The following is a 27,686-nucleotide window of genomic DNA, read 5'->3' as shown; positions in this document are numbered from 1 at the left end:
TGGTTAGAAACACATATGATGTGTATTTTGGCCTTTGCTTCCTCTGCATTGCTTCTGCCCTGAATAAGCAACGTGGAGGTGTATTGAACAGGTGTATGCGATGGATTTATTCAGGTGCTGTTTCCAGAGGACAGATCCTGGAGGTCAGGAGGGTCCCTTCTGAGGGGGTGGAGAAGGGATGCACAAAGAAGGACATAGCTACAGCTGGAGCAGAAGCAAAGGCGAGACAAATGTGGGAGGTTGTGCAGGGCTGAGCCAAATGTTTAAACCCTGATACCTGACACAGATCTTGTTCTGAAACACAAATACCATGAGTTGCTATCATGAGAGATAGACCAGCACCCCGATCCAAAACTGGAGGCAGGAGGATGGGCACTGTGCCACCCCCATTCAAGCACCTGAAGGTGGCAGGGAGGGGTCAGTGGCAACCTGGGCTTGAAGCCACAGATGGATAAAAAAAGAAAGTGGGCTGAATTGCTTTTTGTTCCTTCTTCTACAGGAGTGCCTTGTAGCAGCAAAGGAAGAGGGAGAGTGTTTTCTGCTGTGAGTAGTCCCTCTTATGAAACAGACGGGATGGCTCACCTGGGAAGAGCTGCTGGGCATCTTTGCTCTACCTGCTGTCACATAGCAGCATGTTTGTGGAAAAAAACCTTTCAGCAATGGGAGTTAATCAAGCTGAGTTGATCAGGTGGCCATTTTATTGTTTAATAATTTAGATACATGAATGCAATTGTCTGAAGAGATTTGTTTATCACCATTATAACTAATCAAAAAGTTCACAGCAGATAATGTATGAGCTGCTTTTTGCCTTTGCTTCTTAATGAAGGGATTAGATAGTGCTCAAAGCATTCATTAGTCAAGAGTTTTAAATCTATTTCCTGAGCTCAGTCCTCCCAGAAGTCTCACAACTTGCCTGTATTTCAACAAATCACTGACTTTGTCTTCAGCTTTCTGCCCGTGAGCAATGCTTTTCAGCTGCTAGAGGTCAAAAATAGGTGAAAGGTGTCAATAGGTCTAGGCCCTGTGAGGAAATGCAGTATAGACATCTGGGCTGGGACACTGTGGGCTCAGGCCAACTGGGTCTTGTGGGTCATGTTGAGAAATATAACCCAGTAGGACGCAGGTGCTTGAAAAATCTCCATCAAAATCCTGCAGTGTAGTGCTTTACTTGTACCGACCCAGGATGAAGCAGGAATTTTTGGCACACCCTCCAGCAAGAGCCTTCTGAACATGCACATGGTGTGCACCCACTTGCCTGAGTGTTTGCCAAGTAATAAGCAGCATGAACACAGCCAAGCTACGTTCAGAAACAGCAAGCAGGCAGTCTGGAACAGAATTTGCTCCATCTTTTTTGTGGCTGGAGGGAAAAATTGCCACAGGCAGCATTTTATTAAAAACACAATGCCAAAAAAAAAGAGGAAAAAAAAAAAAAAAGAGAAGCAAGAGAGAGAGAGAGACAGAGCTAAGAATCAGGAAATAAATTAATCAGTGTTCCTCTGGAAGCAGAGGAAGCCCTTGGGGCCCAGCACAGCTGGCTTGAGGACGATATTGCAGGTGCTCGACATGTGGCCCAGTTTGTTTCCAGGAGCATTCAGAATAAGGATGTCTTAATGTCTCCCTTTTTCTTTGCTTTTTTTCTCCCTCAGGAGCTGGGTCAGGATTTTTTACTTCTTTTATTGTTCATGACTATTCCAGTAGCAGTTGGGAATATTCTAGAAGGGGGTCAAATTCCCATTGTGCTGGGAGTTGTATGAACTGGTAACACAGAGGCAGGCTGCACCAGGAAACTTTGCCATCCAGTTTAGCCCATTGCATGGTTCAGTAGTAAACCCAGTGCAGGACAGCCTCCTGCATTGCACAGCTGGAGCCTCCTTGCTGTGTACCCTAACGATAAAATGCTGATTGACATGCTAATTAAGAGCTGCTTACAGAAGGATGTTGAATACCTTATTTAAGATTAAAAAAAAAAAAAGTCTTAATTGAAAAAAATATTAGAAGGATATAATGTACCTTACTTCAAGGATATTTTGTATTTCATTTCAAAACTGAAAGGTCTCTGAAGAGGCCTGCTACATTTACATTTCTTAATGCACTTTACATTTATTTTTACGACACTCGTTTGCCTTGTTATGCCAAAAAGACTTGGCCTTTGAGCCACTGTCATTCTCAGGGCTTGAAGATCTTTGCCAAGAGGTGCCCAGTGGTGAGGCCTGGGGAGGGGTGCCGACTGCCACCAGTGCCCCAATAGCTGCTGAGGCTGACCACAGTGACGCTAGGCTTGCCTAGGGCTGGTCCAAGCACTGCCAGAAACCACGGAGGTCTGGGCAGTGAGGCTTTGCCTGCCCACAGGGGAGATGAGCGGTATTTTGTACATGGCTTTCACTGAAGGAACGTGAGAGAAGGGAATGCTGCACCATTAATGTTTTCTGGGGCTGTGGAGCATCCCACTGTCCCTCAGTGTTGGAACAACTACAGCTGGTGCTGGCAGTGCTGCCTTGCAGCTGGTGTGGATCCTGTCCTGACTGCACCCTTGGCAGCAGCTCCGCAGCGTGGGTCTCTGAAGGCCCCTCCATGTTGTCCCTGGGCAGCTGGTTTCAGCTGGCTGCAGAGCATCCTCACTCTGCAGTTTGATTTTTCGTCTAGTAACACAAGGCAGAGGGTAGCTAGCTTGGAGGAAGAGCTGGTCATCTGCAGCTCCCTGCCTACGGGTGCACGTATGCCAGGCCTTCCTCACAAAGCCCCCATTTTGCTAGATGTCTAGGTGTGGCTGCTGTGCTTTGCATGACACCTGGCACTGGCTATGTGTGTTGCTCTGTTTGGAGCACCAGGTGCCCAGGGAGGCTGTGAAATCATTAGCATTGAACATACTCAAAAAATCAAGGAGGTCTTGAGCAAACTGAGCTAAGCTGCCTGTTTTGAACCAGATGACCAGCGAGCACAGTTCCTGAATCAGAGATCCCTGCCAGCCTCAGTTACACTTGGGCACTTGTTTGGGGAATGCTGAACTGAAGGTTCAAAAGGAGCTATTCAGCCCAGCCAAGCATGACTCTGGTGCAGGTTTTTGCACCAATGTACATCTCCTGGGAAAAATGTTGATAGCTGGAGAGTCTCAGATGTCTGAATCAGGCACTAGTGGGCTGCATCCTGTGTATAGGCTTAACCTCAACCTAAGTCACTTTTGAGGCAATTATTTTGAGGGGAGGGAGGTAGTTTGCTCTTTGTTTATGTGGTCCTTGTGTTCTGCATGTCTTCCATGGAAGGGGTATTGGGTTATAAAGGTGAAAGCTCTGACTGGAGAGTAGTAGCTGTAAGGCACAAGCACATTAATCATACACTTTTCAGTGACACAGATTAAATGGGCTGTCTTCTGGCTCACTTTAATACCAACACCAAAACAAAGGTGCACTGAGAACTTAGCTTTAACTTAGCTGCACTGAGAACTGAGCAACCTAAAAGTAGGACAGCATAAGCCATGAATCCTGTTCTCCTTCCTCTACCCTGAGACTAGTGAAGGTTTTAAACTGTAAGGCATAATGGGACAGCATGTTTGGAGATCTGCTAGTGCTGTTCTGCTGAAGGGCAGAATGGAGACCAGGGGAAGATGTCATTAGCAAAGCAGGACAAAGCAGCAAAGGACTTGCTGAGCATTCATTTTTTGATAGGGTTCACTGTAGGAAGAGCTCTCTCCCTATTCTGGATGTTCCGAAGATTAAAGACAAACGTGAGTTGGTGTTATTTTATTTGCTCCGATAAACATTTGATTTATAAAAACAAAACAGACAAAAAAACACCCCAAAATTGTTTACAAAGCAAGTTAAGTGCTTGAAACATTTGATATACTAGAGTATATATTGTTCACATTCCTATTTCATACATGATGTACAGGTGAAATATTCCTTAAAAGAACCAATTTTTTTCCTTTATGTGTAGTAGTAAAAAAAAAAACAAACAAAACCAAAACAACACACCCAAACATAAAACTGTCAGTATTGTCAGGAACTACCGGTCGCCATTCCTTGACTCACCACGTGGATGGAGGAAGAGGAAGGGGTCCTCCCCGCTCCCCTCCTTGCCCCCTACCCCAGACCCCTCGCCTCTGCCCACCCCTCGCATCCTCACAAAATACAGATCATCCCTTCCCCCTTGGAAATCTCACATTGTGGCCTCCACTGCTGCTGTTGAGGCTTTTCTCGGCCTGTTTAAGTATTTCTGAGTGGTTCGGTTAAAACGGGGGAAGGGGAGGAAACAGATCCAAACCCATTTCAAATAAAATCCTTGTCATCATAAATCATAACTCCTATTTGAATAATCTTGATTCCTCTTGACTTCCATGGCAATGTCTGCTTGATGAGTATCGATGTTTATCTGTCAAAGGGGTTTAATAAATGGCACCGGATTAAAAAAAAAGAAAAAAAAAGGGGGGGGGGTGTGGGGGTGTGTGTGTGGAAATCACTGCAAAACTCCTGAAGACAAAATTGTTAGCACTTATTAAGCACACTGCTGTCATTTATATAGGCCTAATGTGATGTTAACTGTCTTAAACATTTTGGAGAACGGAGCTTTCCCTTACCTCCAAGGTCCTTTTGCAAAAATAAAGGCACTGACCATTGTCTCTTACTTTTCTCTAGACAGCATGGAACAGAGTCATACTGTGGTGTGTCAAGCAGTTAGACATGCTGTACAGGGAAAAAAATGTTTCATTTATAATAACACAATCAAGGTAAGAGGAAGGAAAAAAAAAAAAAAAAAGTACTGCCTGCACTCAGAACGCACAGCAAATATAAAACATCTGCTTGGATTATTGCTGGCCTTGTCTTGGGTATGGTTTGGTGGTGGGGGTGGGAGGAGGGGAAAACAACCCGCTGATGTCTTGCAACCTGCTTGCAAGCAGCACGAATTCAAAGCAATAAACATACATTAACGACCTCTGTATGGAAACGTGTGGGAGGGACCAAACCTCTTCACATTCCCATTCTGGGATGCTATGAAGGCACTGGGGATAAGGTGAGAGGGCAAAGGCATCCCTGAACCTTCCAAAACGTGCTGCAGATAGGAATGCAGAGGTACAACTGCAAAGCCAAATTGGCTGGTCTGCTGTGACGCTGCTACTGCAACTGTGAACTGCAGGGCCACAGCCAGGAGGTCACAGCACACGCTTTGAAAGCCATCTTCTTAGCACATATTATTCCTAACTTTTTGGCAGAGTGTTTAGTGCCTAACTGCTGGTGCCGTGCTATGCCAGTCTCCTCAAGCTCCTTCCCGAAGAGGGAGGGTTCTCTAACACACTGGTAATTTCCTGGAAGCACTCTTTTTAGAAACTCTTTTTTTTCAGAGCATGGCTGTTTATAGATATAGATATATATATATACATATACACACATTTTATTTATATATATGTGTATATATATATAAAAATAGCAATTTCATAGTTATATACAGGCATTAATAAAGTGCATAATGTTATTGGCTATTTTCAAATCTCGTTTCCTGAGGAAGTGCTAACATACATAGCTCCTCCTATGGCATGATGCTGGCAGCCAATGCTAGGATATTATACCTACTCCCCAGCTTTTAATTCCCATGAAAACTTCTCCCTGTCTGGAGCCAGAGTCTAACGGGAGTAGTGACAGCCTCAGTCCTCCAGGAAGCAAGTCAAGGCACCGATCGAGACTTCTTCCTTTGCCAAGGTGAATGCATCTAGGAGCAACTTCCCTCCACTTTGGAGCTCTTGGGTGCATGCTACTTGGCAGTGGTGACAGAGCCATCTTCAGGGATCTTCTCCTCCGAACAGCTTCTTCCTGAGAGCTTGTCGTGGTGCTTGAACTCACTGAAGCGCTCCGCAACGCACTGCGCCGTGAGCCGAGCCTCGGGGTCATGGTCCCAGCACTCAATGAGAGTTTCACACACCATCTGGATGCCCTGCAGAGAGAGCACAGAGACAGGAGACATGATGGGGCCAGGCACCACCAAAGCCTATGTGTGAGAGTTGCTTTAGGGCCCTCTGAAGTTCAGGGGTTATTCACATTTGTCTGGAGGTGCCTGTCATTTCTGGGCATACGTTCTGATACTGTTATAACAACAGCAAATGATGCTTTGGATTAGTGCTAAAGAATCAAGTAGTTTGTGGTTTTTTAAAAAAATAAATATGATCAGAATTCTTGGATAACATGACTTCCCGCTCAACTCATGCCTTTGTGTGCCTGAATTCCATTTGTTTTTTTTGCCCAAAATCCTGATTGCCGGCAATAGCAGGCCACAATGAATTCCTTGCAGACTAACTAAATCTATGTGCAAATATGGGCCGCAGTCCCACAAACACTTAAACACATGCCACTCACAGATGTAACTATTTAACCTTCATTTCAATGCTGATGCACATGTTTACAGGAGCAAAAAACAGTTGCATTTATAAACATGTAGTATTTGCCAGGAAATTGTGTGCTTTGCTTTATGACACTAAAAGCCCATTAAGTAGGATTTATCTTAAACTTCTTATTTAAAAAAATAGCATTTCATAAGACTGCATTAATTGCATAATTTACCTAATTGCTGATGTTGACTGATGTCAATGTTAATAGCAGAACGTTATTGTCTATATACAAATAACATTAGTTTTCTGCTGGCACTGAAATTACAAGCAGTAAATTAAATTAAATATTAAACATTAACTTGAAATCAATAGCGCAACAAATCTCATTAAGGGGGGGAAAAACTGTAATATGTAAATCCATTCCAGAATTTTATCACGATGAATAATGAGTTCATTACAAAAACACGACTGCAGAGGAAGGAAATGAATATGGAAGAGCCATTACAGTGAGAGCAACTTCTGTGGACTTCAAAGCAGATCCTCAGCTGCTGCAAACTGTCACAGCCCTGTGGAAGCTGATGCGTCACTGCATTTTAGCCGGCGTAATGTGAAATGCTGAAGGGAGTGAGATGAAGGGAATTAAATCCACCTTCATTACATGTCCTGTGAGTATGTTATCAGGCATCCATTTCTTGCTGTAGACTGAACATGGCTGGAACCAGCTGTGCCTGTCCTGGTGACACAGAAGCACAGGACTGTGGCTCTCCCAGTACTTGGGGCAGCCTGAGGTCTGGGTTTTACAAAGGGCAGAAATCTCTGAAGTCAAATGCAGGACACCTCGGTCCAAATTTGTAATCATCTTACTGGCTATGGAAATTTAAAGGTGACAAAATACACAGTGTCTCTTACAGCACTCCACACACTCTGGCTTGCTGCCAGCTGCTTCAGTGCTTCCCTGTCCAGGTGTCCTGGGCATGCTGGCACAGCTATGCTTGCCATTATCCTTGGCTGTGCATGAAATGAGCTTCTGGACACTTCTCTCCAAGGTGGTACTGCCTGTTTCTTCCACCATGTAATACAGTGTCCTGCCACAGTGTCCACAGAAGTAGCCCTGCCCTGAGTGCAGCCAAGTCTCTGGGACACCTAACACTGCACCTAACAAGGCTTGAAGTGCCAGTGACTTCTGCTTTATAGGGGGTTTTCATCACCTTCTGTTCTATGTACATCATCTGACTCTCCACAAATGCAGAACAAATATATTTGCTGACCATGTCTGCCTTTGCATTAGCACAAATAGTGTCTTTCTTTCATATCCCGCAATAGATTGGTACTAAATTAGATTTCCTTTTGCTCTTGAGAAAATTGTGATTATCTTCAAGCTTGCTGACCACAGATCTTCCTGTTGTTTTGCTGTTTCCTTAACCAGTTCTCTATCCTTTAACTTTTTTTCACACAAGACCATGTCTTTTGCATATCCCCATAAATGTTCTCACACTGTTCATAATTTTAAGCCTTTTCTACCATTTAATTTTATCTCCCAAATGGCTCCAGTTTCTCTTCTTCTTTGCTGATTGTGCTCTTCTAAAGTACCACAGGTGCATTACCGGTTTGGACTTCATCTCAGCTTCAGAGGAAACAAACAACTGCAGTCAACTGACGATCCCTTTTACCAACTCATCCACAATTTTTATAAAATTTGTGCAACCACTTCTTTTCTATAAAGATAAGCATTAGTATACTTTCTCCTTCCTGGCTCAACTTCCATTTAGAAGATGATTGTATCCATAGATCCTAGAAATGTCAAAGGCTTTTTAGTACTCGTAACATCAGATGTGTAGGTTTCCCTCAAAATACAGCTCTCCTCCCAGCTTAAAGCACCCCTCCTCAATAGCCCTGCTCATCACAGATGACCACATAAGGAGTAAGCCTGTAGCTCCACAAAGGGGCTGCACTCAGTCATCACGCGACAGATGTGTTGTTCTTCATTAGAAAAAAGACTTATTTTGGTCACTCACTCGGCCTTTCCTAAGTAGGTGTTAGACTGTGATCTTAGTATCTCAAATGAAACAAAAAAAGGAGTGTTACATTGCTCCTGATGGAAATACTGGCTGATCTTGGTTGCCTGAGCTTTTATAACTGTTCACAATGCTTTCCTTTTGTCTGTAAAGACCACTCAACATATTTCATTGACAAGTGGAACAGCCAAGCCTCTTTTCTCCTGAAACGATTCTCATTTTATCTCTTCTGATAAAACTGCTCAGAGCAGAGGTGAAGAAATGTATTTATTTGGCTTGTTTCCATTCAGTTTCATCTACTGATAAACTGGGGTGCAACAACCACTTAGGAAGTGCAGCCATGGTGTCCGTGAATGGGTAAAGCTGACAGAGTGCTTCACAACATGCAACGGAAATGGACTGCTAATGTGCAACCCGAATAAAAACAGACTGGCTTGCTGAAGACTTATTTCCTATTTTCTTAAACCTGTCAACAGCTGGGATACAACCATGGCTGCTCTCCATGATAAAGTACTGAGATTCGTTTTCTCCGCTGAAGGGGCCCATGTGTGAAGTTGTTCTATTTGACCTTTCAGAGCCTGCACATGCTGTGCTTTAAGGCCCTAATTATTCTGTGGCTGTCTGGATGATTGTTGGGTCTCAGGTTTCCAATCTTTTTGTTTTGACCACTTTTAGATTACACTGGTGGGCAACAGAAATTCCAGGGCTTTGGGGTAGGCATGGTGCAGAGCACTCTGGTGTCTGAACCATGGCAGCACAGGTGTCACTGTGTGACAGAGGTCTAATCTGTACAAAAGAGAGGTCCAGCTTGTAGGGCAGGACACTGAGTTGAGGCTCAGGCAGAGCTACATGTACAGTGCAGCTCCCAGTTGCTCACATGTGGTGCTCTTACCTGATGGTTAAGCCAGGAGCTGGGGATCTCAGGTCGCCCTCTGTCTCTTAGGACGTTGTCCTTCATGCTTTCCACGCAGGGGTGTTCTCTCACTTTAGAGCCAAACGGGGGCTCGTACTCTTTCACTTCTGCCAAGAGAATAAGCAAACACAAGGGTATTCAGCTGTGCTGTGCTGGTGCCAAGTGTGAAGGGAGCTGGCTGTTCTCTGGAGCAGTAGGAGCTACTGATTAGCTGCTCAGTGCCACTGTTCTGCTTGACCAGCTCCAAACAAAGCAAAGCCAGCTGGCATTTTTAAAAATGTTTCAAATGTGTTTCTCCCACACACTCCCTTTCTCACTCCCTTTTTCTTTCCTAGCCAACTAAACAATTTTCATTTAAACACTTTAGTACATAATCATATTAGCAACAGTCAGAGCAGCACAGTAACCTATAATGGTTTGTGAGCCTTTTAATCTGTGCTGAAGCAGAACACATAGGAGCTTCAAGGTGAGTTTTGCCTGAGCCAGGCTTGCAAGAAAGGGTTACTTTGGTCTCCCTTAGGTCCCACAGAGTCCACACATGCTTACCAGGTGAAATATAAACTGAAATCTGTCTAGGTCATGGTTGATACTAATGTGCCAGATTGCTAGCAGGAAACAGTTGCTTGAAAAGGACAAAGATGCAGCAAGAAGCAGTGCTTGAAGCTGCTACACCACCCTTGTTTATTATTGAGCCATGTTCCCTCATAGAAAGTAGTAGTCTGCTTTTATTTTAGGCCTCTTTCCCAAAATGGGCCAGTTTTGGCCTATGATGTAGGGGCACAGCTTCCTGAAGGGGTTGCTGCCATTATAGCTTTTGTCTGCATGTTGCATATTTTCTTTACTTTTCTTTGGAGAAAGGAAGAGGCAGACATATGGGACCTTTGGAGAAAACTCAAGAAATCTCTGAGAGCGGAAATATTACAGTAGATGCTGACACAGTGTAGAAAATGCTGTGGTTTCTTTGAGAACAGATGGAGACTTCACTCACTAATGACTTGCGAGTATTAGATGAAGATTTATAAAGTTGGCCTGTTCTACTGCCTCATATTTCTTTCTAGGAATTAATTGAGGGCAAGAAATCTGAAGTGTAATCTACAAGGCAGTCTGAAGAATGCGAGTGCCCAGGAGATGTGTGAAGAGAGATGAACGAGATGGCAGACAGCACTGTTGTGTAATGCTACAACCAAAGTTCAAATGCAGCGTCCAGTGCTGCTCAAGGGGTAAAAAGAAGCTCCAAGAAGGGTGATAAGAATTATTAAAGGCTTAGAAAAAATGGAAAGAACATCTAAAGCTTGGCTTTGTTTTATTTGGAGAGAAAGGTAAGAAATCATATGGTAAAATACTGAAAGTAACTAATGATAAATATAAGACAGGTCAGATCCTTCCGATTGACACGTCTCATGATAAAAACAAGGTAGTAATGAACAGAGTTAAAAGGTGGAATTTTCTCCAAAGCCTTAGAGTCAGGCCATAAATTTCATTTCCACATGATGGCCACGAGATGAAGACTATAGGCTACAGAAAAAGAGAGGGAATTTCTAATGCTTAAAAAGAATAGCCAAGATATGATACCAAACATTTTTGAATGGACATTGATCCTTGTACTTTAAAGTTCAGTATTTAGACATCCAGCTGCAAACAACTGTGTGTTCAATGCAGCAGATCACCTCACAGATGCCTCCTGCAGAGCTCTGTCTCCCTTCTCCTGAACTGTCTGGTGCTGGCCACTGGCCACAAAATGCTCTGAAGAGTGGATATAGTCCTGAAACACAACTCCTATCTTCTCATATGTAAATCACTTTCTTTAAGACTTAAGGGCAAAGTCTGCTTTGCTTTCTATCCCTCTGCAAGAAGTCATACCACTTTCACCTGCATTAATCTGTGTTAAGAGATTACTCAGCCAAAGTAAACTTACAAGACTCTAGCCCTAGAGGTTAATTGGGAAGCTGCCATCTCATTGGTCAGATCTGGATTCATGTGCAGCAGATGCACAATGATTACAAAGCAGATACCTCTACTTTAAAAGCAAACCAAAATATTGAAGTTTCCTGGGAAAATTTAAATAGCGTGACCTAGACGCCCATTTCCTACACCATCTCCATCAGTCATGGTTTGATTATGGTAGCGCTCATGGACATCAGCCAAGGCTCTAATATCTTCTCGTGCTATGAGGAGTCAGAGGAGTCTGTTCAACAGAGTGAAGCTGGTGCTGCAGTGCTGATGTGTTCCCTCTCACCGAGCTTCATCTGATGCCATTCAGGTTCACAAGACGGTCCAAATGGGGGAAGGGAAACCTTCCCAGGGAATTGATAGGCTTGTAACACATTTTCCATGTTTGAGAAATTCTTTGTATGCTATGAGTATTCCTCTTTCAAATATAAAGACTGAATAGGTTTTTCAAGTTCAGATTTTTTTGTTGGTTTTGGGTGGGTTTTTTTATGGTAAAGAAAGACAAATTGAAGTCAGATGCCAATTCACTGTAATAACTTTATAGTAATTCAGTTGTGCCTTCCCCCAGTTTGAAAAGCATGCAACATTTTCTTCCTATTCATTATCTTGCTTCTCTTTCCCTTAGAAAGAAAAGCCAACAGAATCCTCTCACAGTAAATCATCCTTATGCTGTGGAATCTCAGGTGCCAGGCAGGTTTTGCAATAATAGTTGGGGTTATTAATGTATCATATTGATGTGCTACAGTAGATGTAACAGATGTCAGTTTGAGGAAGGTTAAAATGTTTGTGCCTATCTCCTTGTGCACAGCTGTACACAGATGCTGCATCTGTTTTTCATGCCTTACATATTTCTTTTGATTTTTTTTAGGCCAGTTAGGCACTAAAAATGACAACTGGCTGAAGTATCATAAATACCTCTGGTACCACGAACTACAGCACCTCCAGCATTCAGTAATCATAGGGTTCCTTCAGCTTCAACCTTCAGCATTTCATCTTTATGGTTGTGAGCTACTTTGCACTAATAATCACTGTACCTCTGTTTGCTTTTGACATTGGCCTGGCCATAACTCTCGGAAAGGCTGGGATTGAATTTTCAGCCCTAAACAGAGACATTACAGAAAATCTATTTGTTGTTCCTGATGAATGCTTTGGAAAAATTGGCCCTGGGTTCCTCAAGAAAAATATGCCTCACTCATGATCTTTTACTGTTCTAAGCTCTTTGCAGTGAGGTTCTCTTCCTCTGGGTCAGAACAGCATAGCAGCAAACCCTGTAAACATTCCTTCATGTGATCTGTCTTGCTGATTTCTGTGGGATGACAACTGCTGGAAGATGAAGGCTCATTTGTAGAATCAAAGCAGGAGTGAGGTGACAGAAGTCCAGTAAAAATCAACTGTGGAGCACAGTCCACAGCAGTGGGCTTGTGTTCAGGAATTTTAGATCTTTTTGAAATGCCTCTCCCTTTTAGAGTTTACACAGGGGGAGCCACAGAAGGGGATAAATCAATTGATGGTGGAGCTACTGCAACAGGTCATGCACACCCACCCACCTGCGTGTGTGGGCAGATGATGTCTTTCTTCATTCTAGAGGTATATTGGATAGTGGGTCTACTTAACTATTTCACAAAGGAACTACGCAGAGGCTCAACAGCCACTTCATTGCCAAGTTTAAGGAGCTGTCAAATGCTTCACATTCACCCTAGGTTCCCTGCTCTGTTCCTTCAGAATACAAACGCTCACTGGGAAAGGTGAGGATGAGTTGGGAGGGGTGAGCTCAACATGCAGTTTCCCTTGCACAGACATGTTTTAAGTGACTTCACATTTGATGATCAGTCTCCTTTCCAAAGGTTTGGGAGTGCAAGAGCTCTGCCATCAGCATATGGTTACAGGCTGCTTAGTCACTGCATGCTGGATCCTGAGGTGGGAAAGTAGAGGAACGCAGAGCACATAAGCACACCAGCACCCAACATGCAGCGAGTGTTTATCTGCTGGCTGGGCTTGTTGAAGGACAGAGCTTGCTACCTTGCATGTAGCATTGTGGTGACAGGTAGAAAATTTCGAGGACCTGAGTTACTGTTACAGGGTGATGCTGCACTGTATGGATGTACCAGCTCGGGGTTACAGGCCACCACAAGTCAGAGCAGTGCAGATATGTCCTAACTGGGCTCTGCTCCACAGAGGGAAAGGCTTAAAAACAGGCCTCAGCTGCAGCCACCTCAGGGCCCAAAGCACATGCACAGCCCTGCTGTACAGGCTATCAAAATGCTCCCTGCTGCCACAAACTCTTTCCAAGTAAGCATAAGATTAGTGATTTTATTCACATTACACACAGCTCTGGTAAAGCAAGGCTGCCATTTCAAACAAAGCTCTGCTGCTATACCGAAACCAGACACCATACCAGGGAGTACAATACTGCATGAAAAACATCGCCATTTTCTGAGGAATTTCTCTTCTCCCACTTTAGCAACTCCACGCACCCAGAAGCTCCCTTTCCTCTCCTTCCCTGCCATCCCCAACAGTCCCCCACCCGTAGCAGCTTCGATACAAACCAGATGGTTTTCTTTTCTTTCTAGGAGGCTGTCAGAGAAATTATACTTGCCTCAGTCACCAAAGCTGTGTTGCTCTGAAAGCAAGTGGTTTAGATGAAAATTATATTTCTTGCAACGTGCAGCATCTGGTGCACAGCTGTTGTGCTGAATGAAATACCAAGTTAACAGCAGTGTGGAACAGTTGAAGTTCTCCCCAAAGTAGTATTGCTGAGTTTCTAAATATGCCTCTTAAATTATACTCCAGTGAAAAATCAGTCAAACTCGATCTTTGCCTCTGTTTCCCTTTCCCTCGTGTCCCATTTCTGCTTCTCCATATTTAGCACAACAAAGTAACAATGAACATGATGGCCTTTCTCAAAAGCCAATCCCCACCTGCTTATTTACTACAGCAGCTTCACAGTATGCATTATGCTGCTGGGTATTTTTGTTTAAACGTCTGCTGACTGAAAAGGCCTGGCATAGCGGGGAGACTATGTTTGACAAAGCTGCTGTAGTGAAAAGATTTGCTTCCACTGCCTCCCACACTCACCAAACACCTGCACGCTGACAAATGAATCCTGAGAGCTACCTTTGTAAAAGAAGTAAGTCGTTTTACCTTTACATGACTGAAAGGCAGTTAGCACCCCCCACATGCTTCCCTCCCTGATGAAAGTTGCTAATGCTGCTGCCTCAGCTTAGATCGCCACTTCTACCCTCTAAGCTGCCATGGGCTTTCTCTAATGACCAGGAGAGGCACCGGAGTCAAGCCTGCCCTGCAAAGATGGTGCCTACATCTTTTAGGCTCCTTTGGAAAGACTGGCTGCAGTCAGGTCAGCCTACTCCAGCTTAAACTTGAGGTAATTTATCTCAGTTTAGGAAGAAAAGGGGTTTGCGTGAGTGGAGGCATCTCCTGAGGAAGGCTGAGAGGAGAGGAGGGAGTCTCGCGAGTGACAGATGGAGAGAGAAAGCAGAGGGGGAGTTGTAGTAATGAATCACTGTAAGGGTATTTCACCAGCTGGTTGCAAAGATAGCCAGACTGCATGAACCAGGGGAAAATCTAAGAGGGAAATGAGAGGAACCATGCAATGCTGCTGCAGTTCAGTACCAGTGACAAGTTAAGGGAGCTACCTCCTGGGAGTTGCATTTAACTGCTCTGGGTGGGGACGCTAAGCCCAAGTTCCACCTCCTACAGATCTGCCCAAATACTCCTGTGTTTTTGCTGGGGACTTAATCCCTGGAAAAGTGACTGAAATAGGGAAACAATATTAAAGAAATGTGTTTCTGGAGATGAGGATGATGAAGGGACAAAATTAATAGGGAAAATCAGATGTGGGCAGAGGTTAAGCTTCAAAGCAAAGTGCATGCTAGACCAGAGAAATCTTTCCTTTTCCTGAGATGACTTCAGCTCTTCTTCTCAAGGTTATAATGGGTTAGTCTCTTCTAGCTAAACATGTTGGTGATTTTCCTTCCTTATGAAACTCCCTTTATATCCTCTTTTAGGCAGTTGCCTTCTGAGAACAGCAGTAATAAGGTTTGCTTTTGCCACAATCCCCATTTTGCCCTACTCAGCAAATATGAACAGGAAGAGACTTGGGCATCAGCAAAGATGAAAGAATCCACAGTGAATCGCTCATATTTATATTAATAAGGTGAGTTCCTAAATGCAAGAAACAGAGAGAGCTCAAGAGACAGGGCGAAGATCCTTTTTCTCTGGTTTTAAATCTCCTCAGCCACATTTACAAAGTGCTAATGAAAGGCTGATGTTGTGCCAATGCACTTAGAAACAAGCATGACCATGACAGTTAAATGTGGATAGGTTTGCCTTGGAATATCCCAGACTGAGGTTCAGCTCCTGAAGCACCAAATGTTTTTTTCCCCGAAATGTTTAACTAGAAAAGACTTTTTTTTTTTTTTCTTTTTTTTTCTTTTTTTTCATGCTTTTATGCTAGCTCTAGCTTTCTGCACACATACTTGCTTTGTAGCTTTCCCGGCAGGGTGCAAGCTGGGGCAAATCTGTTGCCCACAATCCAGCCCACCCAGCAAGACCAAATGCTGGTCAGACACAGGAGGAGACTGAGGTGGAGGCATTTCTCCCTCCTGCACATGGACACTGCGAGGCAGCCACACAGCCACTGTCCAGAGTGGCTTCAGAGACCTCCATGGGCACCCTTGTGGTATCCCACGGATGTTAGTAGAGAAACAAGAAGCTGCTATGCACATCTTCCCATGGGACACTGGTTTCCCTCCTGTACACTATGTTCGTACTCTAGCCTGCATGACTGTCCTGTCTCCGTGGCAGCTTTTCAAGATGGAACCATGCCAAGTGCAATGAAAAGCGAGCCTCTGTGGTTTTGGAAGAAGGGAAACAAACCAAATTATAGTTCCATATCTACTATAATATCCGCATTAGTGTTACCTTTTACAGCCTCACTCCTTGGACTGCCTGTGAGAGCCCTGGATTGTGCAGCAGTTTTTGTTAGAATGAATGTACAATTCTAGCAGACTGAAGAATTTTCATATGTAACTTAGTCTCATTTTAGTCCTTGAAGTAAGGTGAAAATCTTTGAATATGGCAATATGTAATGCAGATATCTCAACAGAAACTTTTCTGATTTCTAGCACAAACCAGTACTGCTTCAGAATTAACATTCCACGAAAGTTAAAGGGAGGCATTTATTACTTATTGGTCTTGATATTTCCAATTGGGCAAGGCCAAACAGACTGAGTCAACTCATGGCTACTCAAGATGTTATAGGAAAAAAACAGACATTAATATTTAAAAGTGGTCTGCTTAACCAATCCTTACACCGATCAAGGAACAATTTTTGTGTGCACTCAGGTGCTTGTTCTTCAGGCCTGGTCATGTGCATGTACATCTCATACTACCAAAGGCCTGTTAATTTACAGCATCCAGAGACACTGGAAAAAATAGAGTGAGGTAAAAAGAATCACCTCCTCCCCAGACAACCATGAGAGCATGTGTTTCTAAACAGACTTACAGAGAGAAGAAAACAGATTACACTTACCTCCGACGCCATTACAGCGAGATGTCATTTCCCAGAGGACCAAAGCCATGGAGTACACATCTGTTTGTTTGAAGGACTCCACATTCTCCAGGTTCATCCTGGACTCCAGAACCTCAGGGGCCATGTACCTTGCTGTGCCAACCTACAGGAGAGGAGACAGGGGAGAGTGCAGGAGCTGCAATTGTAATTCATGTTTTGGATTCTGCTGTGATTTAACTTCAGCTTTCACAAAAATGGTGCCATTTGACATGTATCCAAAAATTCAGGCCATACTTGGCACAGGTCATATTGTCTGCTGCCAGGGGAATCTGGCAGTGTCCTGACTACCAATTTACTTGCACCTCCCTTAGTAAAAAAAAATAATAAAAAATTAGCTCTTTTTAGTTCCTTAAGCAAATAATTTTGACACTGACAAGCTTCCTCACCCTTCTACTGTTCACAGATAAACTCTGCCCTTTGGGCCTGAAACAATTGCCACTGACTGAGAGTCTTTCACATAAGCTAGGAACACATTGTATCCTATTGCTCTGCATATTACAGTGTTAGCTATTTCTTTTTCTAGCAGGCTTAAAAGGAATGTGGTAAATGCAGGCCTGGCAGAAGAAACCAAATACACAAATGCTGAATACAGAAGCACACATTTGAATGGAAACAAAAAATCATTCCCTTTGTTTGAAAAGCTGTTCTCATACACTTTATTCATACTGAGAAATTTTCAGCAATGATTTTAGCAGCTTTGCTGAGATCTAGATTATGACCTTTCATTACGGAAGGCAAAGTTTCAACATCTGTTTTTATACCAAAAAAAGGATTTAAGGAAGAATTTTTGGATCATTCAACAGTTGCTCTCAAATGACAAGGTCTTCACTGGGTAGGTGTAAAAAAACATCCCATTTGAAAAAACTGCAAACATAGAAACTCTTTCATAAGGCAAAGGTAGATTCAGATTTGAGTCTGGTTAATCACAGAGATGAACAGGCACAAGTGTGTGATGCTGTAGGACCTGTGATTTAAATGGGTTATTTGCATTACAGCAATCATTCCAGAGCCCAGTGGCAAGCAGAACTGCAAAAGATCAGTTACAGGGTCTGCAATGGCAGGCAGCTACACAGTAAATATACAGTCCTGAGAGAGCTCTACAACATCCATTTTACAAGCTTTTGTAAACACATCTTATCATACCCCAGGCTCAGAGCAAATGGGGAGATGTTCCACAAAAAAAGTGCAGTGCACCATAAGAAGACAGCAGGAAAGATCAACGACATAGCTTTGTCACAAGACCCTGCAAAAGCAGTGATTTCCTGTGTCAGAATATCCAAATAGTTGTAGTATTAAAGCCTTTATAAATGGAGCACAGAAAAAAACACTGTGTGATCAAAGTTAAATTCCCTATTACATGGACTCTGTGATGAACTCAAGACCAAGCACATGAGCATACAGTGAATGGGTACTTGGGTCAAACATGTCTCAGCACTACTGAGGTGACCAACATCTCTTTTCCCTACAAAACATGAGCATATGGAAACTCTGCAGAAGAGACTGTTCCTAACCTCTTTGTTCCTCTATACACAGCTTCTTCCCCAAACAGACCCCATCCAAATCTTAAGAAGGGTTACCTGTACACTATGGCCCACAGTCCCACACCCCCAAACCCTGCTGATTTTAACAAGAGTTAATTATGTCTAAATACAGATTCTTAACACTGGCAAAAAAGTGCTGTTCTGGTCTGGAATTTTGCACCCTCCTTGCAGCAGTGAACATTTTTCTGCAGCTTGGCTGGGCAATGGAGGATGAAGCCCTGTAACTAAAAGTACAGAGGGAAATGCAAAGAAAAAATAAAATTACTTGAAGAATGCTATCAAGCCAATCCAATTTCCATCCTGCTTAGAATTTATCATGTGTTTCACTTTGCTTATGTCCTTTTATCTGCATTTAGATTATTAAGTCTTTGGGTCAAAGATATCTTTCCTATATCCTGCAGAAACATGTCTGCTGAGTCTCAAAGGCATTTTAGGTACCTAAACTCCAAAAATTAACTCCTCTCTGGAGTCTGGATATGCTTTCGCTTTGCAAGTACCAGTCTGCTTTCAATTCTTGCTTCTCCAAAACTTCTAGTGAAGGACTGTATCTGTTCCTGCAGTACATTATAATTTTTATGACGTTTGAACCTTTTTTTACTGGAGACCTTGCATTTCTTTCAAACTGTTGAAGGAGATGCTTTGTGCCCTGAGGTCTGTCAGTCAGAGGGGTGGCAGATACTCTTCTTTATCTGATTAGGGAGACCATCTGATGCTGCTGAGGTGAGAAACTGCTGGCCTTGCAAACACCTACCAGCCATTTGAACACAGTGGGACAAAGGTCCAGATTTATGTGATCATATTAAGTAATGTCTGTAAATATTAACCACCATGGATGGCCAAACTGAAGAAACTGCAAAGGTGTTAATAGAAAAAAAGATTGTTTCCAGGCAGTCACTAAGGTCTTTGGTATTTTATAGTCAACAATGGCTACCTTTGCATGACACAGAAGGTAGCTGGGTAGGTCAGAAAGAAGATGGCATTGTAACCTCAACAACTTGCCTTGAATATTGCTGTCTAAGGCTGACTAGAGAAATGGCAAAATACTTAAGCCTTTTGTTTATTTCATAGGAAGCTAGAGGTCTATTAAAATTAAAATTTGGGTCAGCTCCATTATATACTTTACAAAACTGGACCTCCTGGTGGGAAGGGTTTGAATCAAAGGTAAAATTTAGAATGCATGAGGAAAATCCTGGTGCGAGATCCCTCTGGCGCAAGCTACAGCACTAAAGTTGGCATGTTGGGAAATTGAAGTGGGCAGTGCTTGCGTGCCTAGAAGAAACAAGGTTGAGGTTGAAGTGGAGTGACTTCACACCATCATACTCCTTGTCAGAGAGAAAAATAACACTATTTGGGTAACCCCCAAATAGATTCACTTCCCTGAACTCCAAAAAGGTCTGGCATGCTACAGAGCAATGATAGGTAACTGTGAGTGGTGTCTGTATTATTTTAAATATGTCTCCACTGGTATAATTCACTCCCAGGTCTGGTTGATAAACATTCTTAAAATGAGACCAGGTCACTTGCCTCTCGCTAAGAATTTCAAAGAGAGATCTTCATTAGGTAAACAACAGCAAAGCTCCTATGAACTCAACAGAGCACTACTATCTGAACAGCTGTCCCTTAAAACATTCTAAACCAAAATACTAGTTCCATGTGAAGCAAAAGTCAGCGTAAACAGATAGGCTTTTTATACCTGTGTATAAAATATAAATATAAAAATTAATATATAAGCATATATATAATTAAATAACTAGGAACTAATTAACCTAACAAATGGTCTCAATTTATACTGCAGGAGTTTTCATTAGAAGAGCAAATACTTAAGAGATATACTTTAAAAAATTAATCTTCAAAGCATTTATAAACATTCTTGTATTTGCCTGCATATGGAGAATGTACCACAATCTAAAGCAAGTTTATTTTTTGCCTTTTAAACTGATTATCTTTCACGCTAGTTATCTGCTTATACCTCTTAAAGATAGAAGACTGACTTCACATATTCTGCAGCACACCAGGTGTGGATCTACTCATACAAAACTGTAATGCTATCAGGCATGAAAACTGTGGCACAATCTCACAATGTGAAAGCACATCTTTATCGTATGTGTGTCTGTACATTGCAGCAGCACCACAAACAATTGTTAACAAGCTTATACATGCTTAGCTTCAGTGAATAAAGAGGATGCTTGCATCGTTTACATATGCAGCCCTCCAGTCATAACAAAACCAACATTTGCACTCCTCTCACTGTTGTTCTAATGTTAGGATTAGAGCCTTTCACTTCTTCTACAGTAATTTTAAATTATTTTAAGTAGATACGGTAGCATAACGTTTTTTTCCTCTTTTCACCCCATAAACTGACATATCAACTAGTAAAACACCTCCCTCCCCTCCAAACTTTTAACTTACCTGCCCACTGTTAGCCAAGTCATCCACAGACAGAGAAGGGTCCAGCCTCAGGGATAACCCGAAGTCACACAGACAGCACGTTAAATCATTTTTCACCAGGATGTTAGAACTTTTGAGGTCTCTGTGCACAATAGGTGTTTTGGGGCGACCACAGGGTGTATGATCACTATGAAGATGGGCAATCCCTCGGGCCAAGGATCCACCCAGTTTCCAGAGGTCCTCCCAGCTGATAATGTGCCGTGTGAGATATTCCTGCAAGTTTCCTCTAGCATGGAAGGCAGTAATCAACCAATACTGTTTACCAAGATCTGTCTTACGCTCCTCTGCTGTCAAGAACTGGAGTATGTTCTCATGCTTGAGGTTTACATCTGAAAAAATGTCCTTCTCAGTTTTCCAGGAGGCATATTCTTCGTAGGGGAAAATCTTAACTGCCACAGTTTCATACTGCTCTGATGTGTTTTGCTTCAATTTGGCTTTATACACTTCAGCAAACCTTCCTTTGCCAACAACAATGTCCAACTCAATAGGCAGCAATTCTGTGTTGTGGTTGATGTTGTTGGCACAGGTAGAGCTGATGTCTGAACGGTCATCATCTAACATAATGGCACAAACATCACTGCAGTCTGTATGTTTCCTGGGCTTAACATTCTTCTCCCATGCCTTGTTGAGCTTCCTCTTCTTATGAGTGCGGTAGGCATAAAAGATAACAATCACAGCAACAGAAATCACCAGTAATGGGACAAGACTTATGATTGTGACTTTGGAAATTTCATCTTTCTCCTCTGGCTTATGAGGGTCAGCTGTAAAGAAGAAAAGAAGGGAAGCATACATTACATGATACCACAGCTTTATGTATACAGGAGGCTGTCAATAATTATAATTTTTTATCCAGAGTGCAATACATGATCTCCTGCTATAACAGTAAAACTATCACTGCTTTCTTACTTCAAAATATTGGTTTGCATATAGGCCTCCACTTTCCAGGACCTCCCTGTCTGCTTATTTTATAAAAAGTAAGAACCAAATGAGCAAGAACCTAATACAATTTAGTAGCTTTGTTCTTATCTCAGGCTCTTAATACATTATGGATTAAACCTCCACCTTCCTGAATACAATAACCAAAGTCTCCTGCACTTAACTCTGTCAATGTTTTCTTGTCAGATCTGCCTCTTTAACCGATAATTACTAGAACATGTTAATTTTTCTAAAATAAACATATAGGCAATGCAGCATGTGAATTCCCACTTGCCCAGTTATCACTCCAGACCCAGCATATTTCAGAGGGATCCATATAAAGACATCTTCAGGAAGCCTCTCTGCACAGAACTACTGCATGTTAGTATTCAGGTACAATAGGTATACCTGCATACACATCTGAAAAACAAAACTCATTCTGATACTTTGTGAAAGAGTGTTGCTAGAACAATCAGGCATGTATGATACATCAGAATTGTCACTCCTCCCATGTACTTTTTGCATGGATTTACATATCTGAAAACTTCCTCTGTGTGTCACTTGCTGGCTGTACACTGGGTCTCCTTTTTTAAAACAGTAGATGGTTCACTTCAAACTCTGTAGCTGGTGCAGTCCACACACTAACACATTCTTAGGTGGAACATAGAGGGAATAGAAGAACAGCAGGGACATATTCTGAGATGTTCTGGGAATGGTACAAATCATTATTGTAGAGATGAAAGCTGCCCTGTCACCTCTAGAAGTGACGCAGTGGAGTATTTCTTAGGGAAGATAAACAGATTAAAAGGAAACTGTTTTATTCTGAAACAGATTAAAGAATGAGGGTCAGAGTTTATCTGAACTTGATTTGATCATACACATGGAAATGTACTCTCCCAGTCTATTTCTTCCTTTGAGTCAGAGCAAATGTACTACATCATCTTTCCATGAGGGAGGGGGTTGATTGGAAGAAGCCTCAGGAGTCTAACCTGAATGGACTAAAACAATTGAAGCTGTAACCAGAGTTAATCAAATGGCTTGTGTTGGCAGCACAATGCTCTGGCTGATGCTTACAGCAATGTCACTGACTCAGGTTCTGTGTATCAGGCCAAATAAGTCAATACGAAAAGGAAAAGTTTAACAGGCTCTGAAAGGAAGTGGCCATTGACTATATTTGCCACAAGTTTGTTTCCCCTACTCTGTGCCTCTCAGAATGAAGGTCAGCAATGCTGAAAGGGGTGGGGAAAAGAGTTTACAATTAGAACAAGTGGTACCTCTGACCCTCCAATTTAACTTGTAATCACTTTTCCACTGGAAACAGCCAACAGGCAGCAGGAGCTATCAGCTACTTAAAGGCAGGTGATGGGACACCTGAAGAATATATTCTTTATTCGGAAGAAGTCCTGAACCAGGATGTTTCCTCTGAAAGGTTCACCAACCAGATGTAGAACAAGTAATTCAATCCTAACCTCTCTCATAGGGTTTCAAGAGGAAGTCTCTCTCTAGCACTGACATTCCCAGCTAGTCAGTGGCATTCACTAGCAGCATCTACAAAGAATGTATTTCCTGCATTCAAAAGAACATTTTAAGCCAATCTCTTCTTCCACACCTATGAAACCCACAAATCCTTATTCTCAAGTTATTTTCCTAGGCAATGAAATGTTAGTAAATTTTAAAGTTCTTAAATTAAAAAAATAAATAAATTAAAAGTTCATCACAGACTACAGCCATCACTTCTGCTTCTCCACATGTTGAAGAAGTGAAAAAAAAACCTCAACATTTTTTAAATTACATCTTCTGGAGTAGTATATTTACAAAATCCAATGTCACTGTCAGCAAACAGAAGATTTGCATTGCTTATTCCCATGTGCATTCTTTCTCTCAGAAAATCTGCTTTATAAAAACTTGTGAAACACCCCAGATAAAATAGTTCTGTATTGGGTTGGGTTTTTTGGGTTGGGTTTTTTGTTTGCTTGTTTTGCTTTTTTTTTTTCTTGACCACAGAAAAGCATGCTTGAAGTTCCATGGACCCTGCTCATGGAACTGAGAAATATGTAATCTATATCCTATGGTATATGGTTTTTAACAAAGATGAACATGCCTCTTTAGGGCTCTTTAAGCCCTTTTTCTTTGTCACACAGCTGAAATACATAGCCCAGATATCTGAAATACAAGTGGCTTTCTAAATGAGGGATTAAAAATCCCAAGATATATTAGTTTTCTTTCAAATTTCTCCCCATGAGTTCAGGAGTTGGAGGTAGCTGAGTGCATGTTCAGCTTTGAGAAGAAACTCACCCAAAGCCACCGCTCCTTGTTGGTTATGGCTACCTTTGTGAGGGTCTCCAATCATGCCTATAATGCCCTAGAGCAGGCTGTACTATTTTGGCCTACTGCTGAGAAGTCTCCTTCAGACTTCACAGTCCCTTTGGCTCTTCCTCTTTTTGCACATGTGAAAGCTCTGCTTGTGGTGCAGGGGGATTTCTGGGTGGAAGGGAGAAACTGTTGATGTTGCAAATGTCACTTGAAAAAGAATGAAAAAAAAGTTTTAATCAAAGCAGAAGCTGAGTAGTTTGGCTACTTCCCCTGAGCACTGCATCATCCTGCACCCCTGCTGCAAAGTGATACATCCGCTTTGGTACTGTCCCTTGGAGGAAGTAGGGAGGCAGGGGGTGAAAAGCAGACAGCTGCACATCCTCACCTAAAGCAGCAGGGACAAAGGGTGTGCTCATTTTCAGTTTTTAAGACTATGGACAAGTCCACTCAAAGCTTAGAAAGTGCAAGAATGAGCACCCAACAAAGAGAACTGAGGTGAGGACTGGCAAGGTTGAACCCTGAGCTTAGGAGAGGCCTGCCTGCCAGCAGAATTGACAGGGACAGCAGCAGTGAAGAGCTGGTGACTCTGAGGCCAGTCCAAGCAAGGCACTTCTGGAACTGCCTTTGATTTTGACTGCTGATATGAGCAGAACAAAATCAGCCCTTCCAGAACAGGCTAGGGTTGGGGTACTTCTCTATTGAATCTGTGTAAAAAGTGAGTGCAGGATCAAAACTCAGAGCATATCTCTATGTTTGCATACTGGCTAGCCAACATTTTCTGGCTTGATTATAGGAATCTAAGAATAAATACGTTCATTTGCTTATAAATAAACGCCTGAGTCAAACCCCGTAATTTCCAAAATAGGAGTGCAGCTTCCTCCTTCTGAGCACTGGAATGAGTAAAACCTGGCTGCACAGGCAGGCAAGAAAAAGGTTAAAAGAAACAACCTTTCAGGTTTTGCAAACATGCTCCTAAATAACTTTCCCCACCCAGAACTATTATTTAGGGAATCAGTCCTTTCTTAAGCTTCAAAAGAGCCTATTAATACAGCATAACAATAGAGAAGTTGAGCTAAAAAAAAAAAGCTTCCTGTATGTGATTTAAACTAAGCACAAGCCATCTGCACAACCCTTAACACTACCTAAGCCTTTAGGGAGTAGGCCTCAGGTGCCAAGGAAAATGGAAACACTGTACAGACCAAGTTCAGCCAGGAAGCTTCAAAACACAGCATCACTTTGTCTGCAAATTCTTCAGGTTGGATTGAGTGCCTTTGATTGAACTTTGGTATCACTGAAGTTTGGAAACAAGAAATAAAATAATAGCAATAAAATTAGGAGCTGCACTTAAATGCACAGAGCAGCAGAAAGGCACAGCCAGTTTCACCTGACAGAAATACTTCAGTGCTGTTTGCTGCTTCTGCAAGTTCTAAAGCTGCTGCAAGTCACACTGCAGAGCAAGAACGTATTTGATATTGGCAGAACTCAGGCTAAATATATCAACACTGATGTATTGCAAGCTTGTCTAGTATCTTAAAAAAACCCCAGAAACAGAGTCACAAAATATGGGTCGAGACCCGGGACCGTGATTTAGTTATTTTGCAAGCTCCTGAGACACAAAGCAGCCCTTTGAGCTGACTGCAGAGCAACTCTGCTTTGCAGAAATTCTGAGGTTTCAAAGTTTGGTTTCAATTCCACACTGGAATGAAAGCTAACACTTTTTGAATGTTTTTTTTTTGCATAAACAGAATTTTGTTCAAATGTTTCAATTTGGCAGGAGATCTGAGTGCTGAACCCCCACCAGTGAGGCGACTAGTCTCAAGAATGGGAGCTCCAAGTTCAAGTCTTGCTCTGTTTGATTCAGGGAAGAGCTCTTCATCTCTGATCATTCTGAATCAGGCAAAATGTGTGTTTAAACCTTATGTGTGTACCATTTCTGAGCAAAATACTAGGCAATAAAATATGGAAAAGTCCGCCCATCTCTTTAGTTCTACGTTCTGGATGAAAACTAACTCCATAAAATGCTTCATTTTCAGGGAAATGAAGTATCACTCTGAGACCTGTTTGGGGTAATTTAGTTTATCTCTTTTGGAGAATCCTCAAGGGACAAATGAAATTATGTAGTTCAGTGTCTCACATACCTGCCTGACTTTGGTTGGTGGGTTGCTGTTTTTTTGTTTGTTTTATTTTTTGTTTGGTTGGGCTTTGGGTTTTTTTGTTTGGTTGGTTTTTGTTTTGTTTTGTTTTAGAATTAAAACATCTTGGAAATCTTCAATGAAACATTTTTGGATGGGAAAGGTTGATTTTCAAAACAGAAACTCCACTTCTGACAGTACTGTACTTTTCCCTGAAACCTCTATATTGAGGACAACGTGGTCTAAAGTTTATCCAACTTTTGTGTTTAAAAACTGTTAATTTCACAGGCATTGGCTTTTGGGCTTTGTGGATGGGGAGCTTTTCATTGGGAAGGGGGCTTTTTCCTTCGGAAAATTGTTGGTCCTGACACAAAATACTTCAAAATAATCAAACTCAAATGCTGCACCTCAAACTAACCTGCATTTTTTTTTTTCTTCTTGACAGTTTCTTGGAAACATTTTAATTTTCCATCCTTGCTGGAATGAAGGAATTTCTTTCAACTTAATAGTTTCATGGGGCAGGAAACCAGCTCCACCCCTCGCTCAGCTTTATTTTGAACCATCTGATGGCAGAAACCAGAGATTACTAGATTTTAAAACCAGAGTGGACTCTATCTTGCTATCCAGTGGAAAATAAATCTTGACATTTCTTGTAGACCATGAAGTCCTAGGGCGATGAAAAGGGATTTCAGGGCACTGGGCTGAATGGTTTCGAGATCCGGAGCACAGGTGGTGTTTTCCTCAGTTCCTTCAGTGGTAGGGAATGCTGAAAGGAACAGGAAAGCACAGCTGATTAACGTGTGGCTTAGAGGCTGGTGCCATCAGATGAATTTTGGTTTCTTTGATCATGGGGATGTTTACATTGCACTGGGCCTGCTGGCAAAGGATGGGGTAAAACTGTCACCAAGGGGGAAAAGGATTCTTGGCCAGAAGTTGGTGGGGCTCATTGAGAGGGCTTTAAATTAGGTTTAAAGGAGGAAAGGGATAAAATCAGGCCCACTAGAGATGAGCCTAATGGTGACATGTGAAGGTCAGGGGTGAAATGGACAGCCCAGCTCAAGTACATCTACACCAATGCACACAGCATGGCCAACAAACAGGAGGCGCTGGGAGCCAATGTGTGTCAGGATAGCTATGATGTAGTTGTCCTCACAGAACATGGTGGGATGGCTCTCATGACTGGAATACTGCAATCGATGGCTATAAGCGCTTCAGAAGGGATAGGCAAGGAAAGAGAGTTGGTGGGGTGGCTCTATACATTAGGGAGTATTTTGATTGTAGAGAGCTCAATGATAGTGGTGACAGGGTTGAGCATTTATGTACCCACGAAGGGTATGGAGGGAATGAGGGGGAAGGCGAATCACGTGGATATCCTGTTGGGAGTCTGTTATAGACCACCCAACCAAGATGAGGAAGCAGATGAAGCTTTTTACAAGTGGCTGGCAGAAGTCTCAAAATCACTGGCTCTTGTTCTGGTAGACGACTTGAACCTGCTGGACGTCTGCTGGAAATATAACACAGCATAGAGCAGGCAAGCTTGGAGGCTTGAGTGTGTGGAA

The 27,686-nt window shown here is 42.4% G+C and overlaps 1 protein-coding gene across 3 annotated transcripts in view; it reads right to left on the bottom strand.

Moving 5' to 3' along the window:
• Nucleotides 1-4,100: 4,100 nt before the first annotated feature.
• TGFBR2 (transforming growth factor beta receptor 2) overlaps nt 4,101-27,686 on the bottom strand; it is a 64,756-nt gene continuing 41,170 nt past the window's right edge. For all 3 annotated transcript variants that reach the window (XM_051612900.1, XM_051612901.1, XM_051612899.1), the window contains 4 exons: nt 20,729-21,528; nt 16,740-16,881; nt 9,218-9,345; nt 4,101-5,919 (listed from right to left, as the gene is read on the bottom strand). In XM_051612900.1, coding sequence (XP_051468860.1) covers nt 5,740-5,919; nt 9,218-9,345; nt 16,740-16,881; nt 20,729-21,528 — 1,250 coding nt within the window. In that variant the 3' untranslated portion in view covers nt 4,101-5,739. The remainder of the gene's footprint in view (nt 5,920-9,217; nt 9,346-16,739; nt 16,882-20,728; nt 21,529-27,686) is intronic.

Source organism: Apus apus, chromosome 2, assembly GCF_020740795.1.
Source record: "Apus apus isolate bApuApu2 chromosome 2, bApuApu2.pri.cur, whole genome shotgun sequence".
Taxonomy (NCBI): domain Eukaryota; kingdom Metazoa; phylum Chordata; class Aves; order Apodiformes; family Apodidae; genus Apus; species Apus apus.
Note: the sequence above shows the minus strand (reverse complement) of the source record. Positions and strands in the feature narration are given on the sequence as shown.